The 18,539-nt window shown below is 37.9% G+C and overlaps 10 protein-coding genes across 10 annotated transcripts; 4 read left to right on the top strand and 6 right to left on the bottom strand.

Annotated features, from left to right (window-relative positions):
* Nucleotides 1-2,680: 2,680 nt before the first annotated feature.
* On the bottom strand, nucleotides 2,681-2,958 carry GCK72_006952 (uncharacterized protein; the record flags this gene model as incomplete). The annotated part of the gene is made up of 2 exons (XM_053725904.1): nucleotides 2,681-2,772; nucleotides 2,850-2,958. The coding sequence occupies 2 exons, from the start codon at nucleotides 2,956-2,958 to the stop codon at nucleotides 2,681-2,683; spliced, it is 201 nt and encodes a 66-aa protein (XP_053590098.1).
* A 1,388-nt stretch (nucleotides 2,959-4,346) lies between these two features.
* Nucleotides 4,347-5,117, bottom strand: GCK72_006951 (uncharacterized protein; the record flags this gene model as incomplete). The annotated part of the gene is made up of 5 exons (XM_003109909.2): nucleotides 4,347-4,422; nucleotides 4,470-4,559; nucleotides 4,605-4,791; nucleotides 4,835-4,943; nucleotides 4,986-5,117. The coding sequence occupies 5 exons, from the start codon at nucleotides 5,115-5,117 to the stop codon at nucleotides 4,347-4,349; spliced, it is 594 nt and encodes a 197-aa protein (XP_003109957.2).
* Nucleotides 5,118-6,008: 891 nt separating this feature from the next.
* GCK72_006950 (uncharacterized protein) lies at nucleotides 6,009-7,023 on the top strand (the record flags this gene model as incomplete). The annotated part of the gene is made up of 3 exons (XM_053725903.1): nucleotides 6,009-6,098; nucleotides 6,146-6,364; nucleotides 6,892-7,023. The coding sequence occupies 3 exons, from the start codon at nucleotides 6,009-6,011 to the stop codon at nucleotides 7,021-7,023; spliced, it is 441 nt and encodes a 146-aa protein (XP_053590097.1).
* A 118-nt stretch (nucleotides 7,024-7,141) lies between these two features.
* Nucleotides 7,142-8,104, bottom strand: GCK72_006949 (uncharacterized protein; the record flags this gene model as incomplete). The annotated part of the gene is made up of 5 exons (XM_003110025.2): nucleotides 7,142-7,223; nucleotides 7,293-7,376; nucleotides 7,422-7,611; nucleotides 7,662-7,770; nucleotides 7,823-8,104. 5 exons carry the CDS (start codon nucleotides 8,102-8,104, stop codon nucleotides 7,142-7,144), a joined length of 747 nt encoding a protein of 248 aa, XP_003110073.2.
* A 1,069-nt stretch (nucleotides 8,105-9,173) lies between these two features.
* Nucleotides 9,174-10,383, top strand: GCK72_006948 (uncharacterized protein; the record flags this gene model as incomplete). The annotated part of the gene is made up of 5 exons (XM_053725902.1): nucleotides 9,174-9,273; nucleotides 9,588-9,779; nucleotides 9,828-10,014; nucleotides 10,110-10,211; nucleotides 10,302-10,383. 5 exons carry the CDS (start codon nucleotides 9,174-9,176, stop codon nucleotides 10,381-10,383), a joined length of 663 nt encoding a protein of 220 aa, XP_053590096.1.
* A 421-nt stretch (nucleotides 10,384-10,804) lies between these two features.
* Nucleotides 10,805-12,015, top strand: GCK72_006947 (uncharacterized protein; the record flags this gene model as incomplete). Its single annotated transcript, XM_003110069.2, has 5 exons — nucleotides 10,805-10,898; nucleotides 11,270-11,461; nucleotides 11,510-11,696; nucleotides 11,795-11,890; nucleotides 11,934-12,015. The coding sequence occupies 5 exons, from the start codon at nucleotides 10,805-10,807 to the stop codon at nucleotides 12,013-12,015; spliced, it is 651 nt and encodes a 216-aa protein (XP_003110117.2).
* A 412-nt stretch (nucleotides 12,016-12,427) lies between these two features.
* On the top strand, nucleotides 12,428-13,383 carry GCK72_006946 (uncharacterized protein; the record flags this gene model as incomplete). Its single annotated transcript, XM_003109955.2, has 4 exons — nucleotides 12,428-12,842; nucleotides 12,890-13,076; nucleotides 13,163-13,258; nucleotides 13,302-13,383. The coding sequence occupies 4 exons, from the start codon at nucleotides 12,428-12,430 to the stop codon at nucleotides 13,381-13,383; spliced, it is 780 nt and encodes a 259-aa protein (XP_003110003.2).
* Nucleotides 13,384-13,563: 180 nt separating this feature from the next.
* On the bottom strand, nucleotides 13,564-14,084 carry GCK72_006945 (uncharacterized protein; the record flags this gene model as incomplete). The annotated part of the gene is made up of 3 exons (XM_053725901.1): nucleotides 13,564-13,663; nucleotides 13,728-13,920; nucleotides 13,973-14,084. 3 exons carry the CDS (start codon nucleotides 14,082-14,084, stop codon nucleotides 13,564-13,566), a joined length of 405 nt encoding a protein of 134 aa, XP_053590095.1.
* A 472-nt stretch (nucleotides 14,085-14,556) lies between these two features.
* GCK72_006944 (uncharacterized protein) lies at nucleotides 14,557-15,737 on the bottom strand (the record flags this gene model as incomplete). The annotated part of the gene is made up of 4 exons (XM_053725900.1): nucleotides 14,557-14,605; nucleotides 14,655-14,797; nucleotides 14,854-14,987; nucleotides 15,647-15,737. The coding sequence occupies 4 exons, from the start codon at nucleotides 15,735-15,737 to the stop codon at nucleotides 14,557-14,559; spliced, it is 417 nt and encodes a 138-aa protein (XP_053590094.1).
* A 1,334-nt stretch (nucleotides 15,738-17,071) lies between these two features.
* On the bottom strand, nucleotides 17,072-18,223 carry GCK72_006943 (uncharacterized protein; the record flags this gene model as incomplete). Its single annotated transcript, XM_053725899.1, has 6 exons — nucleotides 17,072-17,132; nucleotides 17,176-17,330; nucleotides 17,374-17,522; nucleotides 17,569-17,680; nucleotides 17,966-18,061; nucleotides 18,116-18,223. The coding sequence occupies 6 exons, from the start codon at nucleotides 18,221-18,223 to the stop codon at nucleotides 17,072-17,074; spliced, it is 681 nt and encodes a 226-aa protein (XP_053590093.1).
* Between the last annotated feature and the right edge of the window lie 316 nt (nucleotides 18,224-18,539).

The following is an 18,539-nucleotide window of genomic DNA, read 5'->3' as shown; positions in this document are numbered from 1 at the left end:
TTAAAGGAACTTTAAAAAGACAAAAACAGAAATGTTACAATTACACTTTTGTGAAAAACAGAAAAAAATAAATCGCGTGAAAATTAGAAAAATTCCGATTTCACGTGATGAACTCGGGTCTTCTCAAAATCGTGACTGTTACAACTATGGGAATTATCCACGTATCGATGTGTATGAGTTTCAGAGTGCTACCTGAAATTAAACGAATTGAACCTATTGACATATAAAAAAACGACAAACCTGATTCTGACTTAAAAAAGCATTCTGTAAGTTATCAACATAAACCAATAGTATCGATAGATTGATTAAGAAAATGCCACTCCACATACAATATATTATACCTGAAAATCTGAGAGGATTATTCTTGAAATCGTAGTCGTTAAGTTACCTTCTAAGCACTATTGAGTAGACCAACTAGCATTAAAAAAACCAAGTAATAGAATATGGGGATTAAAAATTATATGAAAAATCTGCAATTTTTATTTATTCCTTACCTGGATTCAATACTTTTCTTGGGAATAGGCATATATCACTGGTTAGAGCTGTATTTCATATAGCAAATTTCCAATCAAGAACAATGGGAATTAAATGAATCATCAAAACAAATGACGTGTAACTTTAAAAAAAACAAAGGAAGTTTTTAAACGTGGCTTGTTATTTAAAATTATGCCACGTTTATGAAAATAATCTATTTTGGAAAGAAAACCACGTTTTGATGATTCATTTTATTCCCATTGTTCTTGATTGGAAATTTGCTATATGAAATACAGCTCTAACCAGTGATATATGCCTATTCCCAAGAAAAGTATTGAATCCAGGTAAGGAATAAATAAAAATTGCAGATTTTTCATATAATTTTTAATCCCCATATTCTATTACTTGGTTTTTTAATGCTAGTTGGTCTACTCAATAGTGCTTAGAAGGTAACTTAACGACTACGATTTCAAGAATAATCCTCTCAGATTTTCAGGTATAATATATTGTATGTGGAGTGGCATTTTCTTAATCAATCTATCGATACTATTGGTTTATGTTGATAACTTACAGAATGCTTTTTTAAGTCAGAATCAGGTTTGTCGTTTTTTTATATGTCAATAGGTTCAATTCGTTTAATTTCAGGTAGCACTCTGAAACTCATACACATCGATACGTGGATAATTCCCATAGTTGTAACAGTCACGATTTTGAGAAGACCCGAGTTCATCACGTGAAATCGGAATTTTTCTAATTTTCACGCGATTTATTTTTTTTCACAAAAGTGTAACTGTAACGTTTCTGTTTTTGTCTTTTTCAATAAAAATGGTCGATTTTTTACGTAACTCTTTTTGAAATTGTTTCAAAAAACCAATTTGACAGCTGACTTGAGTCAGTTTCTGCAACCAGTTGAGGAAAAGTTGTAATTTCGTAGAAATTTTCTTGAATTTCTCAGAAACTCAACAATTTTTCAGTATTCTAACAATTTTGGGAGATTCATTCAATTTCCACATCAATTCTTGAAATTTCGCAACTCTCAATTTTTTGTGTGAAAACTCACAGGAAAGTTGAAAATTTGTGGAAAAAACTGTCGAGGAAAAAAAATTTTCAAATTTGGCCAGTCTTATATATCAAAATTTTATAAAAATATCCAAAAACAAGATAATTTCTTTTCGTATATGAGAATTTCATAAAAATATCCAAAAATAGGATAATTTCTTTTCGTATATGAGAATTTCATAAAAATATCCAAAAATAGGATAATTTCTTTTCACTTTGACTTCCCCCACCATTCTTATCTGTGTCGGTTCCGGTTAGACACGGTCAGTTACGCTGCGTGAGGTCTATACTTATCCGGGCTGAGGTTCGCTTCAGTAGACGCGGGTTTGAATCCTCCCGATCTAGAATATATGAGAATTTTATAAAAATATCCAAAAATAGGATAATTTCTTTTCATATATCAAAATTTTATAAAAATATCCAAAAATAGGATAATTTCTTTTCATATATCAAAATTTTATAAAAATATCCAAAAATAGGATAATTTCTTTTCGTATATCAAAATTTTCATAAAAATATCCAAAAACAAGATAATTTCATTTCAATCGTCGTGGTGGCAGGTTGTATTTTGGAACAATAATAATCCCAAAAACTTTTTTTTGCAATTTTTTTCCACATAGGTAGACGTACGGTATGCAAGTGTACGGGTAACTAGGCTTACGGTGAGGAGGTGTACGGTAAAGAGGTGTACGGTAAAGAGGTAGTTAGGTAAAAACAGGTGCACAGGTGAGGTACTTACCTGGGAATTATGAACAGGGGAATGATGAGTTTCAGGACTTTTTTCAGTTCGGCCATTTTTTAGACAGTTAGGCCATTCAGGACTTTTTTCAGACGGGTGCACAGGTGTACCTGGTGACGTAACCCGTAGGGGGTGGGAGAATTCTTCTAGAAACGAGGGAGGGAAAGTTCTTCCTCCATTCTACTTATGCTCTCACCCATAATTAGTGGGCTCGTTGGGCATTCATTTGAAATCATCCATTTGAATCCTAACCAGTAGTCGAAGCATCAGTCCAGTAGAAAGAGGTGAGAGACGTTCAAACAGCTGTCAATCCACGTATCGGTATGCAAGCACTTGATCGTTTCGCACCAGTCCATAGGCTGCCTCCTCCGGAAACTTTGACGAGAGACTCTGAGATGGATTGTGGATTCAAGTGTTACCTGCCATCCAGTTGACTTCATCTTGGTTCTGAACTCCAGCAAGGACGGCTCCTTCCTCATTACACTTTGCTTCAGCCTCTCCTTGATTCATTTTTTCGGAGAATACCTGAATGAGTCCATAAATTGAAAACTTTTCTCTTAAGACTATTTTCATCCACCTCGGGATCTCTTGAACCAATCCCATCCGTCCGGACACTTCATAGCGACTTCAACATACGCCAAGGCGGAGGAAATGCAGAGCAGGAAGACTAGAACCGATGACTTCATGGCTGAATAGGTAAGATGAGTGTCAAGATGGCTTTTATATTGAGGAAAGACAAGAAACAACGGTTGACGGTAATAAAGTGTGGGTAGGAAACCATAAATATTCATGGTCTCCCACACTGCAAAAAAGAACTGCAAGAAACGTGAGGCCGATTTTTTCACGTTTTAATTCAATTCTTTTATTTTTTTGCTCTGAAAATGCAGTATTTTTAGGTTTTCAGACGTCGCAATAGATGAAAAAAGAGTCCCATTCATCAGAATTGTGGAAAATGAATTGCTCGATCTTATGAGTCAAAAACGTGAATTTTGGTGAGAAATTGACTTTTTCGATTCAGAAAAACTGGTTTTCAGAAAAATGAGTATAACTTTTTTGATAGAAAATATTTTCTAATAAAAATTGCACATAATGTAATTGAGGATGCTTTGAAACTGTTACATGTTTTGGAAAATGAAGTATTGACTGAAATGGCTGAAAATCTCATTTTTCTGAAAACCTGTTTTTCTGTATCGAAAAAGTCAACTTCTTTCAAAAATTCTTTTTTTTTGGCTCATATTAGCCGAGCAAATTCGTTACAACTGCGCCCCGCCGCAAACGAGAGAGTATCGGCTAGAGACGCAGATTTCTTCCTCGCGCCAACAATTATTTTCACAGTTTTTGACCTATTTTCACTATTTTTCGAAAGTTTTTATGTAATTTGTTCTTAAAAACAGCGAAAATAAGTTTCATCTATTGCGACGTCTGAAAACCTAAAAATACTGCATTTTCAGAGCAAAAAAATAAAAGAATTGAATTAAAACGTGAAAAAATCGGCTTTACGTTTTTTGCAGTTCTTTTTTGCAGTGTGGGAGACCGTGCTCATTTCAATTTTTATTATCTTCCATTCCACGTGGGAAACGTGTGATCTTTCCATCTTTTCCATATCTCCACATCTCTCTTTTTCCATTTTTCCTGTTTTTTTGTGTAGAAACTCCCTCTTCTTCTCAACTGACCTCGAACTTTTTAAACACAAGACCCCGTCTGTCCCCCCCCCCCCCCCGTTTTCATGTGATACATCTCTGACTGCCATCTGTCTCTCTCCGTCTGTCACCTACTTTTTAAACGGCGTCGACAATGAATGCGATCGCCGCCCGGTTAGCTCAGTCGGTAGAGCACCAGACTCTTAATCTGGTTGTCGCGGGTTCGAGCCCCGCATTGGGCTTACATTTTTGTCATTTTCATATCAAATAGGGATTCATAAATGCCTTCGGACGTCATACGATCGGCGCCTCATTGGCTCAGTGGCAGAGCGTCTGTCTAGTAAACAGAAGGTCGCTGGTTCGATTCCAGCATGAGGCACCGAAACTTTTTGTTGCTTTTGTTTTCAACAAAATTTATTAGTTACGAAAATTTATTAACATCCAGGTGGTTTTCCACAAACGAAACCTTGAATTTGTTGTGGGTCTTTACTATTCAACTTCAAGTCGCACCTGTAAGAAACATTTGAAAACCGAATAAACATTTGACACACTCTTACTTGTTATCATTCAAAGTACCAACTTGGATATCATATCCTGAGACATATCCGGTGGATCCGATAGTCATAATAAGACAATTTTGAATAAATCTGGAAGTTCATTGATAAACTTCAGGAAAACATAATCCAGCTCACCGAGTGTTGCTTGGCTCTCTAGCATCCCATAGGAAGCCATCAGTTCCATTTGCAGATTTATCAGTCCATTCGAATGAATTGAATCTTGTGCATTTTTCGGTTAATTGCGATTTCAGACAGGCTTTAGTACGTTTTGCACCAATCCAAATGCTTCCAGTATTTGGATAAATATGAGCGACGGAAGTGGCTGAAAGAGAGATTTTCAAAATCTGAAAACTGGCGAGACAAACCTGCAACCCATAAAGACTCCACCTGGTTCTGGAAACTTGACAGAGTAGCGTCCGCCGCCTGACACTTGGCCTCGGCTTCCGGTTGGGTAACCAAGGTTTCATAGAAGATCTGAAAGACGGGCTTTGTGGGTCAGTGTGTACCACAACTCACTTTTATACACCAGTCTCCAGAAGGCCTTGTGAATTTAGTCCATCCTTTCTGACAGTGTCCGTTAGTTTTCCCGCTGGAAACAGCGATGACAAGGAAGTTGAGAAGGATGAGGAGAGACCAGAAAGAAGACATTTGGAAAGTGACAAGAACAACTCGAAGTCAGGTTTATAAGCCAAGATTTTTATGGGTGTGAACACTTGTTTCTTTTCAGACGTCAGAGTTCTTCAGGCATCGACAGAGCGTTTGAAACTTGTGTTGCCAGTCGATTTTGGGAAACCAAAAGGTCGAGCATCATCTCGGGCCCACGATAAACTAAAAATGAAATTGTTCCGTTCGAATTTAGTTTTAAAACTCAGTCAAAGTATATGAGGAAGAGAGATGGATCACTTTTTTCGCGCCTGTGGGACACTGTATCAACCTGGATATGGACGACACATTTGGAATCCTCTATTTTTTCTGAATTCTATGATAAACAGAAAATCATGCACATCGTCACATGGGGTTGACCTAACTAACTACAGTGAACGTTGTCGAAACCTTTTCTATGTTGATTTCCAAATGTTTTATCAATGCTTCTGTCGTTTCTGATCTTCTGATCCTAGGGTCGGCGACATACACCCAAACATCCACCCGTTTGCGTTTATTAATAGTTGAAAAAAAGTTATCGTCACTGGTGAACTTTCAACCACTTGTTATGACTCCTTTCCATTTCCTCTCACTTCACCTGCTCTCATTTCCACATTATTCCTTTCTTACTTCAATAAAAAATATTGTCTCTAGATTGAGACTTAATGATTGATTTCTCTGTGCCCAATTGGTTAATCTATTACTATCACATCGTGGGTATAACCTCTGTTATCTTGAATTCATTCGGTATTTATTTGTTGATGTTTCAATGTGAAAAACTCGAGAATTTTCGATACTTTTTGTTAGTTTATCAGGTAGTTTTGCCATAATTTCAGTTGAGTTCAGAGACGATTTCAGATGGTATGTTTTCTAACTGATATTCATGTCACATTTCTTATGCAACCCATTCCGTTATACCCTATGATTGCTGGGTTTACTGTAGGTGTATTTGGAGAGTGGCTCAATATTCCTGCTCATTATTCGATGGTGACTAACTTTTAAGTTTTTTTTAGTTTCAATCTGTTAACTTTCAGATTACTGTCATGTTCCTTATTGTAACTCAATTAGAATTCCTTGTAATTTGCTTTGAGAAGAAACATCAGACCATCTCTGCTAGCTTGGACACTTTCAAGATCAATCAGCCACTGCGGGTTTTCGGTTATTTTTTATGCGTTCTTTGTAATTTTGTGATGTGTATATGGTTTCATTTTGAGCGTCTGACAAAGGATGAGCAATGGAATTGGATAAGAACGGTAAGAATTCCCGAAAAATCCCAGAAAATTTGAATCGCGTTTTTTCAATTTTCAGAATCATAAAGAGTATCTTGAAAGTTTTCAAAAAATATCTCATTTCGAAATTTACGTCAAAACATCCAGTTTCATTTTGCTAATGATAATAACTTTATGTGGAGGAGTTTTTCTTGCTTTCTTATTTTTCATTTTCATAATTCACATTCTCCGGATGATGGCTCTTCTAAAAACTAAGATCTCCGCTGTCAACTACCAAAAACACAAAGAAGCGGTTCAAAGTCTAATGATGCAACTCGCCACTGCGACATTTTCCTTGACGCCTCCATGCCTTCTCATGATTTTCATTATGTTCGAATTAGAAAAAGGACAGCTGTTAACAGAAATGTGTATTATGTGGTTCTCATTGCATTCGTCATTGAACATGATTTCTCTGTTTTTATTTTTCCCTTCCTATCGAAATTTCATTTTCAGAAAACGCTTTATGTGAGACTATATCAGAAAAGTGGTAAATTAAAGGAGAATTTTTTCAGAAATCGGGGATTCGTGATAGGACGGATATCAACAAATTCAGTGAATCCTGTGATGCAATAATTCCTCTAGAGCACATTTGTTACTGGAAAAATGCCATGATGTCCACAGTTTTCGCCCTCAATCCTTTCTGACAGTGTCCGTTTGTTTTTGCTGTGAACTTTAATTTTCCATATTTCTTTCTGTTTAAACAGTTTTAAGAAAAAAGTTTGTAACAAAAACAAAGTATTTATTCAATTAGTCATCTCCAAGTTAAGCCTTCGGTTTCTTTCCACAAACGTATGCCTTGATATCTCTGGCTTTTTTGTTCATCTTAATATAATCGAAGTCACATCTGAAAAAAAATCTCTCAGACATGAAAAAGAAAGAATGGTAGACGCCTAAGTTAGGTGACCTAACTAACCCAACATCGTCCAGTTGTCCAGTTTGGAATCCCAAGACACTTCCCTGATATGAAGCGGTCAGAGTGGCACATTGTTGGGTGCGACTGAAAATTTTTGAGTTTTGAGAATTCTATTTGATATTCAGTTACTTTCTCGAGTTGTCCGGTTGATTACAAGCCCATGCGAGTCCATCGGTTCCAGTGGCCGACTTGTCAGTCCATTCGAATGATGTCGTTTGTGTACAATTCCAACTCCATTGAACGTCACGGCACTCCGCACGTCTCTCCAATCCCACCCAAATACTTCCGGTCTCGGGGTAGATGTGCGCGGTGACAGTGGCTGGAATATAGTTTTTTTTATCACGTGAGTGAAATCAAATGATCACTCACAAAAAACAAACTGAGATTCCATCTGATTCTGAAGACCTGAAAGAAGTGCTCCCTGTGCCTTACATCGTTCTTTTGCAGCCGGTTGGGTTACAGAGTTCTCGTAAAAAATCTGAAGTTTTCTTTTCCTTTGAAGTTTTGAATCCTCCTGCACACCAGCTCACCTTCATACACCACTCTCCAGATGGTCGAGTGAAATTCTTCCATCCTTCTTCACAATTTCCATTGGCTACTTTTGGGCATGTCACTGCTTGTGACACATCAGATTGTACCACACTCACTAGTCGATTCTTATTATTCTGTTGATCCTGTTGAACTTCCAGATTCTCCACGTGGAAGAAGTCATCTTCACTTTCCTCATTTTGCTCGTTGCTCTCATCCTCAGAAACTGCGAAATATGATTTTGCATCTATACAACTTCTGCCAGAATTCACAGGTGCGAACATAGAGAAAACAGGAATAAGTAGAACATTTAGAAGGAGAAATACGGTAAGAGGCATATGACGTGGCATCTTCGGATGGTGGAATATGAGGAAGAAAAGTGTTGGAAACTTGAAATTCATACTTTATATGGAACAAGGTTTTATGATCTTTGAGTTGAAAAAGTTCTACGGAGATTGAAAAAGTGGTGATTTGGAGTTTTGTTGCGTACAAACGGGATTTATTTGTTTTTGATAGGAAAACGGAGCAATAAATACAAACGTCATGTAACATGAAGTTGAATAGTAACAACCCACAACAAATTCAAGGTTTCGTATGTGGAAAACCACCTGGATGCTAATAAATTGTCGTAACTAATAACTTTTGTTGGAAGCAGAAAAAAAGTTTCGGTGCCTCATGCTGGAATCGAACCAGCGACCTTCTGTTTACTAGACAGACGCTCTGCCACTGAGCCAATGAGGCGCTGATCGGATGACTTCAGAAGGCATTTATGAATCTTACGAATCTTTACTTGATATGAAAATGACAAAAACGTAAGCCCAATGCGGGGCTCGAACCCGCGACAACCAGATTAAGAGTCTGGTGCTCTACCGACTGAGCTAACCGGGCGGCGATTAAATTCATTGTCGAGGCCGGTTAAAAAGTGGGTGACAGACGGAGAGAGACAGATGGCAGTCAGAGATGTATCACATGAAAACGGGGGGACAGGCGGGGGGTCTTGTGATTGAATGACACATTTTGTGGCGGAGAAATGATTGTTAGTTGGTTTTCGGGGAGTACGGAGAAGAAATATATGTATTCTTCTAGAAAATGATGGAAAAAAGGAATTCTCACTTTGCATTAAGGTGAGATTAATTGTATTGTAGTTCTCGTTACAAAATAATTATTTTCAAGTTGTTTGGTTTGAAAAAAGGGATGTTGTTCTGATTTGAAAAACGAAACACTGTGCTTTGATCATTTTTCAAAAAAAAACTATAAGGAACCTGAAACAAAAACTTTGTGAGAAACGAAAATGGTCATAAAACACTTCTCAGAGTATAAAATGGACACCCGGAAGTGTGAAAAAGTGTTGAAATGGATAAACTTCTCATATTTCTTTGCTTCTTGGTCACAGTTTCTGCTATTTTGCTGCCAAAAGAGGAACCATGCGATGAAGAAGAGCAGCCGTGTAAGTGTGAGTGGGAGGATTATTGAACCACCGCAAATTAAGATTGCGTCAGGAGTTCTTTTTTCAATTCGATCGTTTCGGTTCCTATACCATACAATGTTCCAGTAGTAGGTCACTGAGCGACCATCATAAAAGTCCACTTTTTCAATCTCCGTAAGTTTTTTCAACACGAAGCTTACAAACTCTTCCACTATATATTTCTTGACGTTACTCCAACATTTCCTTATTTTGCATTTTCTGAAGAGAGTGGAAATGATGATAACGATGACTTTTTCCATGTGGAGAATCTGAAAGAGACTTCAAAACTGATATACCTACAGCTAACTGTCCAAAAGTGCCCAATGGAAACTGTGAAGAAGGATGGAAGAACTTCACTCGACCATCTGGAGAATGGTGTATGAAGGTCTTCTTCGAGAACTTCATCATTCCATTAGCAGCTGAGAAGAAGTGTCAGGAGATCGGAGCAACACTTTCTGGTATTCAGGATCAATACGAGAACTTTTATATTCTGTGTGAGTTTTCAAATTAGTATAGACCACCACTCCATCCAAAAATTGCAGACACTGTCCTGGACAAAATTTATCCCGAATCTGGGACTGTTATGATCGGAATGAAACGTACAGAAGCTTGTAGGAACAGTGGGATAAGCGAGACGTGTAATTGGGCAACCTCATTTGAGTGGACAGATAAATCTGCGAATGGGACAGAAGGATTCTCATGGGGTAATGGACAACCGGATAATTCACGGTTAGTTGGGGATAAGCGCTTCACTGAGAAAGCCTTCTAAGTTTCAATAGAGCGGATTTTTAATTATAATCTCATACCACCTATCAAATTTCCAGTCGTCAGACTCCTGGTGGACAAGCCTGTGCACTGATCTATGCTACAGTGCCACTTTACCTGGACAAGGGACCAATGCGGTCTGGAACACTAGATGATGTTGGGTGAGTTCATCCATTTCAGAACAAATAACCAGACTTGCAACGGGCCGGCCCGGAATTTTGCAAGTCTGCAAATAACAATCAAGATTTCAGATGCGACTATGACTTTGTAAAGGATGGATACAACCCCAGAACCCCAAAAGCATACGTCTGCGGAAAGAAGCCGAAAGTATAAAAAAAAGAAACTGAAAAAAAAACTTGATTGAATTTTCTATTGATTGAATTATTTAAGGAATACAAATTCCAATGCGAATAATCAGACAGTTCATCCTCAATTAGCGTGTTTCCCACAACCATATGCCCTGATAGCCCTTGATAATTGTAGTTCACATCCTGAAATCATTATCATCAACTTGTTTGGTTGGAAAAATATAAACATTAATTTGAAAAAAGAATGTCGGTAGTAGACGTAAGAAAGGCGGATGTTCTGATTCAAAAAGAAAACAGCTACACTGTGCTTTGATCATTCCTCAAAAAACCATGAGGAACCTGAAACAAAAACTTTGCAAGAAAAGAATATGGTCATAAAACAAGTCGTTACGTTCACCCATCTCAGACTATAAAATGGACACCCGGAAGTGTGAAAAAGTGTCGAAATGGATAAACTTCTCATATTTCTTTGCTTCTTGGTCACAGTTTCTGCTATTTTCCTGCCAAAAGAGGAGCCATGCGATGAAGATGAGCAGCCCTGTGAGTTTTCCTGTTCCTATGCCATACGATGTTTTAGTAAGGTTACTGATAAAAGTTTACTTTTTCAATCTCCCCAACTTTTTTCAAGCTTATAAACTCTTCGACTATATATTTCTTGACGCTACTCCAACATTTCCTTCGTAACCTTGAAATGGCATCTTTTCACCGTCAAGCTACTGTACTACTCTTCCTGAATGCCTTACTCATCCCCACGTTTTCTATCTCTCTCGAAAAGAATTCTGGGAAAAGTTGTATAGATACGAAGGCTTAATTTGCGTTTTCTGAGAAGAGTGGAAATGATGATGATGATGACTTCTTCCATGTGGAAAATCTGAAAGAGACTTCAAAACTGAAATCTGATATACCTACAGCTAACTGTCCAAAAGTGCCCAATGGAAACTGTGAAGAAGGATGGAAGAACTTCACTCGACCATCTGGAGAATGGTGTATGAAGGTCTTCTTTGAAAAATTCATCAACCAAACTTTCGCGGAGAAGAAATGTCAAGCAGTTGGAGCAACACTTTCAAGTATTCAAGATCAATACGAGAACTTTTATATTGTTTGTGAGTTTATTAATTAATATAGTCTACCACTCATTCCAATGTTTACAGACACTTTCCTGGACAAAATTTATCCTGAAACTGGGACTATTTTGATCGGAGCGAAACGTACTGCGGCTTGTATCAACGGTGGAATAAGCGCAACGTGTAATGGGGCAACCTCATTTGAGTGGACAGATAAATCTGCGAATGGGACTGAAGGATTCTCATGGGCTTCTAAACAACCGGATAATTCACGGTTAGTTCTTCGCGTTTTCACTTCGCTGAGAAAGTCTTCTAAGAGCGCATTTGTAATTATAATCTTACACAACATATGTACATATATCAAATTTCCAGTCGTATAACTCCTGGTGGACAAGCCTGTGCACTGATCTATGCTTCAGCGACACTTTATCTAGGACCAATGCGGTCTGGAACACTAGATGATGTCGCGTGAGTTCATCAACTTCTGAACAAATAACGGCCAGAGTTTCAGATGCGACTATGACTCTTTCAAGGAGGGAGACATTTACAATACTCCGAAGGCTTACGTGTGCGGAAAGAAGCCAAAAGTGTAACCTGTTACTTTTTTGTTGATTGAATAAATTTTTCTGTAAAAGAGAAAAGTTCAAATGCTCTAGAATCTCATTCGCAAACTTCATTACCTTTCTCCTGTGCCCCAGGAACCCTGGTCATGGTATCGGAGGAAAATTAAAATCCTCATCATTATGACCACGACCTCCAAAATAGTAACAATGACGGTGCCCACGGCTATTATTATATTCCTTATGGATGCATCTTAACGAGAATATTTTCCAGATGATATGAGGACACAAGAAAGAAAAATAAAAGACATGGTCACTGAGCGACCGTGTCTTATCATAAAACTCCACTTTTTCAATCTCCGCAAATTTTTTCAACATTAAGCTAATAAACCCTTCGACTATATATTTCTTGACGTTTCTCCAACATTTCCTTTGTAACCTTGAAATGACACCTTTTCACCGTCAAGCTACCGTACTAATCTTTCTGAATGCCTTACTGATTCCCGCGTTTTCCATCTTTCTTGAAAAGAATTCTGGTAAAAGTTGTATAGATACGAAGGCTTATTTTGCGGTTTCTGAGGAGGATGGAAATGATGAAAACGATGACTTCTTCCACGTGGAGAATCTGAAAGAGACTTCGAAACTGAAATCTGATGTGTCACAAGCAGTGACATGCCCAAAAGTAGCCAATGGAAATTGTGAAGAAGGATGGAAAAACTTCACTCGACCATCTGGAGAGTGGTGTATGAAGATTTTCTTCGAGAACTTCATCACCCCAGCAGCAGCTGAGAAGAAATGCCAAGAGGTGGGAGCAACACTTTCTAGTATTCAGGATCAATACGAGAACTTTTATATTTTGTGTGAGTTTATAACTGCAATAGACAACCTCTGACACCAAAGGTTACAGACACCGTCTTGGACAAAATTTTTCCCGAATCTGGGACTGTTATGATTGGAATGAAACGTACAGAAGCTTGTAGGAACAGTGGGAAAAACGCCAAGTGTAATTGGGCAACCTCATTTGAGTGGACAGATAAATCTGCGAATGGTACAGAAGGAATCTCATGGGCTTCTAAGCAACCGGATAATTCACGGTTAGTTGGGGAAATGCGCTTCACTGAGAAAGGCTTCTAAGAGCGGATAAAAAATCATAATCTCACACAAAATTTTAATTTTCCAGGCATATGACTCCTGGTGGACAAGCTTGTGCACTGATATATGCTACAGTGTCACGTAATCTAGGAGCATTTCAGTCTGGAACACTTGATGATGTTGGGTGAGTTTATCCATTTCAGAACAAATAACAATCAAGGTTTCAGATGCGACTTTGATTTTGTCAAGGCTGGTTACACCCCAAGTACTCCGAAGGCATACGTGTGCGGAAAGAAGCCAAAAGTGTAAATCTGGAAAAAATTTGTTTGAACTTTCTATTGAATGAATTATTTATGGCAAATCTTTCTCAATTAGCACGTTTCCCACAAACATATGCCCTGTTAGCCCTTGGTAATGTTCCACTTGGCCAGTACGATGATGCAGAAGTGCTACATCTGAAAAGTATGGTCTAGAAGCAGTTGTTTTTCATCAACATACATCCATTTGACCGGACCAATAGACTGAAACTGCTCTGATAGCAGGTGTGTGGGCTACAGTAAGCAAGGCGCAGTTTTGGTTTCCATTTAGGCTGAAAATTCGAACTTTTTTTTAACAAGTCTCACAAATTTGCAGGAAAACTGGAAGTGACATACTTGTTCCCATTATTAGGCTCGTTCAGTTGAAAAATCATTCCATCGATTCCAGTTGCTGAATTGTCTGTCCAATAGAACGTGTTTGTCTTGGTACACGTCGCAGTTTCACCGGATCCAATGCATTCAGCTCTTCGTTTGGCTCCGATCCACACACCACCGCTCACTTGGGGAGAAATTACGGTTAAGGCCAAAGCTGAAACTTTTTTTGGCAAACTTTGAAAAGATGACCCAGACAGGCTACTCACAAACTACGTAATTAATTTCTGCTGCATTCTGCAACACCGACAACACTGCTCCCTGTGAAACACATTGAGCCTCTGGTGAATACTGATCAAGTGTTCCAGGGAAGACCTTCATGCATCACCCTCCATTTGGTCGCTGGAAAAACTTCCAGCCTTCATCACAACTTGGCTTTGGAGGAGGTCTTGGGTGATAATTATCATCATCATAACGACGCCCTCCATAGGAAAAAAATTGACGATGTCCACGGCGACTATTATATTCTTCAGGAGAATCCCCATAATACCCAGCATAGACTGTGATAGAGAAACAGAGTAAAAGAATTGAAGAAATTCGTGTCATATTTAGAGAAAAGAGAACTAGTGAAAAAACGGAAGGTTTTTATAGGCAATGTGTCAAAGCGCATCGCAAAGTTTTATTGCAACTCATAATGTCGCCCGAGAAAAAATGCATTGAAGATCTAGGAAATAAAATCACAGATCTCAAATTCCACCTGCAGCTTTCCAACAAGCCAAAGGAATAATTTTTTGTTAACTTTTATTAATCAAATTCAGAAATTGTTTTTTTTAACTTCCAACATAATCAAACTTCACTGCGCTTCCATTCCGCACAAGACACCTCGTTTCAGAGCGTCACACCTGAAATTAATTGTTTAGAATGTATGAAATTTTATAAATATGTACTTACTCAATATCATCCAACTTCCCATTTTTCCCCTTTTTTATCATCATCACAACACATTTTTGAGTGCCTCCTCTTCCATTAGGTTCACCCTCACTCCAGTCATAGCCACCGTGGTTTTTCAGTGTTTGGTCAGAGAAGGCGAAACCCTGAAGAAAAAAGTTCAAGTTTTGAAATCAGCGGCTGTGCCTGTTTTGGGGCTTACTTTTATCCCTTTGCAGCCGTTTTTCCCCTTGACATCACTCTCCGAAATGCATCCTGTTTTTCTCACTCCATCAATCCAGATGTCCCATCGACTCAATGCAGAATCGGTTGATATCATTTCACTCTCCACGTTTTCTGATAGTTTTCATTGAAATTGGTAATTGATAAAGTTATTGTCGTAGTTCTAACAACTTTGGACTTTTTCAGTTGAAAATGTCCAAGAGGGTAACATGGTATCACTGATTGTCTTACCAAGTAAAACTTTTACGGATCGTATAGATTAGAAGTAGAGCTCCATTTTTGTAGTTGACAACTTTCTGCTAGCTCCGCCCACTTTTGAGATATGCGCCTTTAAAAAACATACATAGCTTCTCTACCCTCTCTCACTTGTGGTTGTCAATGTTTAAAAGCGCATATCTCAAAAGTGGGTGGAGTTATCAAAAAGTTGCCAAATGATGAAATGTGTAAAATTATATGTGGATTATTTGTGTAGTTGACAACTTTTATGTACATGCACTCCCTAGCAAGTAACGTATCGACAAAGTAATTTCTCTCTTAAAACGACCAGTTTTAGTGCAAGTCATCTTAAAATGACCATAACTCTCTAGGGAGTGTCCCTACAAAAAAGTTGTCAACTACAAAAATGGAGCACTACTTTTAATATGTAGAATCCAACTAAAAACTTTTTGATGGGGCAATCAGTGATACCGTAACTCATTCTCAAAGTTGTAGATTTTCAACTTGTTAGAATTATGACCATAACTGTAGTTACTTTTCCAGACATCGATGCTCACCTGCCACAAATCTAGTCTCATTCATACTCTCCAAACCGCTCAGTTTTGCACCATTATTCCAACATTTCAGCGTTGCAGCAGATTGATTCATCGAATTCTGATTATAGACCACCTGGAACGACAACTATTTTTCTCTGTAGTTTTTAAAAACATTACCTTGAGACAATACCAAATACTATCCCTTCTGAACATTTCCCACCTATCTTTACATGTTTTCAGATGGAATGTTCCGGAAGGACAAGAACCAGTAAAATATTGCCATTGAAAAAGGCCTAACATCCAACCAGATTCTTTCCACAAAGTAGGGAAACCAGAGTCCATCTTGAATGAAATAGATATTTGCTAGATGTTTTCAGAATAGACTAACCTTCAGTGCAATATATTTAGAACTGTCACCACTGCGTGTTACAGAAGAAACTTTACCGTAATTACAGTGAAAACAGTCCTCGTTAGTCATCAATGCCAGCTGAAATTCTTCCTATACGTCGAACCTAAAAAACTAATCCACCTACCAGGCATGATTCGTCTCTAATACATAAGGCAATACACAATGTACCATTACTTGTTCCCATGTCAATGCATTTTTCATTAGAATTTACCTCTCCTTGGAATAAAACCATTTTTGATTGCTCCTGAAACGATCTTTGGAAAATTCTTACTGTAAGTCTAATGTACCTTTTGGCAAAATATGAAGTTTAAAAACGAGAGAATCGTCAGAAAAGAATGCATGCCTCCAAACAGAATGAGACTGGTTTCAAAATCGAAAAGAACAAGACGCATCACTATGGAAACATCAAGAACATAAAGTTGAAGGAGGAACTTTTTTGTCGCTTTTGTTCGAAAAACGGATCTGAAGTGTAGTAGACAGTTATAAATCACTCAGTGGGAATTGGTGTCACCGCTGCTTTGGAATGACAGCTGGGGTACTGTAGACACCTGGTTTCTGATTGCTTAAGTAATAATTATGTTAAATTCAAGAAATTCCCTATTGTAAGGATGTCAATTTTGACGATAAACATCCGAGTTTGGTTGGTAAGTACCTCTGAAAAGGGAAAATATCTGGAATGTTTTTTTTTCAGATGACAATTCGTATCGACAATGTAGTTCCCCCCTCAAATTGTCCCTTTTTAGTGCAAAATATATTGATTTTTGAGCTGTCCCCTTAACATGACAACAACTCTCTAGGGAGTGTCTTTTTAAAAAAGTTGTCAATTACAAAAACGAAGCTCTATTTTTGGTCTGTTTGGTTTATACATAATTTACTTTGTGGGGCAATCAGTGATACCGTAACACCCTGTCAAAGTTGATCATTTTGAACTGAAAAAGGCCAAATTGTATATCTTACTGCACGGTACTGTTTTCAACTTTTATTGATAAAAAAACTGTAGCAAATCCCACAAAATAAGAAAATTCAATTTGAAGAATTCATTTCGCCATCATTCCGCACAAGACTCCACGTTTCAAGAAAGATTTGCTATCAGTACATCTGAAATTCATTAGTTGAATTCAGTTACGAAACAAACACTAACGATGTGTCATCCAACTTTCTATTTCTTTTTTCTGTACTATTCGTATGTAACATCATCACAACACAATCCTGTTTGTCTTCGTATCCATTTGGCTCATTCTCACTCCAATCGTATCCTAATTTTGCTGTCAGTGTTGTATCGGTGAAATTGAAGCCCTGTTGAGTAAACTATTGTCGGGGCTTTTTTCTTGTGACTCACTTTTACACCTTGACATTCAGCTGTAGAATTAATTACTGCTTGTTCAGTACACCCAGGTCTTCTTTCACCATCAATCCAAACAGCCCAGCCATTGTGGTCAGATTTTCCACGTAACGTGTTGTCTGCCCTCATTTCCACCTCAGCATTTTCTGAATCTTTTAATGAGAATATCCGTCAGGAAGACTTCATGCTAACTTGCTACAAATCTTGTCTCATTCATACTCTCCAAACCGCTCAGCTGTGCACTAACATTCCGACAATTTTGTTTTCCTTGAGCCTGCGTCATTTGCTTGTCGTCGTAGAGTACCTTAAAAGAGCAAGGTCATTATTCTCTTATTTCCTGTAAAAGTTACCCTTAGGCAATACCAAATGCCGCCTCTTCTAAACATTTCCCATCCGTTTTCACATTTTTTCAACTCAAATTTTCCGATGGTGCAGGTATTATTATTATAGGAAAAACTGTTCAATGAATGGTCAGGGCTAAGGAGAGGAAGAGAAACTCCGGGTATAGCATTTTTAACCAACGTTGATAAACCAAAGCTTATCTGAAATTTAGCTGATTTCTTGCATGACGTTTTCCCAGCTAGCTCACCTTCAGACCAATATAATGATTATTGTCATGACGAGTTATCCAATTAACTTTACCGTAATTACAATGAAAACAGCTCTCCTCAGTCATTAAAGTCAGCTGAATAAGTGTTTAAAAAAAAATTTAATTCTGAATTCCTAGTTGACCACCTACCAAACATGATTCGTTTCTAATACATAATGCAATACACGATGTAGCATTATTGGTTTTCATATCTGTGCAGTTCTTGTTTGAGTCCACGTTTCCTTGGAATAAAACCATTTTTGACGGATAATCCTAAATGTATTTTCAATCTTTTGAAAACTTCTCGAAAATTGTGATACCTGCTGACAAAATATCAAAAAGCCAAAACACAAAAGAGGGCAGACAATCTTCAGTAAAGACAACATCTCTACCAACTGAGGGGACTTGCTCAAAACTTGTTTTGAAAACGTTTAAGAACTGGAGGAATCACTATGGAAACATCAAGTTGAGGTGTAAGAGTGTTACATCTCCAAAAGTAGTGTAGACAGTTGTAAATCACTCAGGCGGAATGATGTTCAACGTTGCTCAAGCACAAGAGTGACAGCTCTTCGGA

The sequence above is a fragment of the Caenorhabditis remanei genome, chromosome II (genome assembly GCF_010183535.1).
Source record: "Caenorhabditis remanei strain PX506 chromosome II, whole genome shotgun sequence".
Taxonomy (NCBI): Eukaryota; Metazoa; Nematoda; class Chromadorea; order Rhabditida; family Rhabditidae; genus Caenorhabditis; species Caenorhabditis remanei.
Note: the sequence above shows the minus strand (reverse complement) of the source record. Positions and strands in the feature narration are given on the sequence as shown.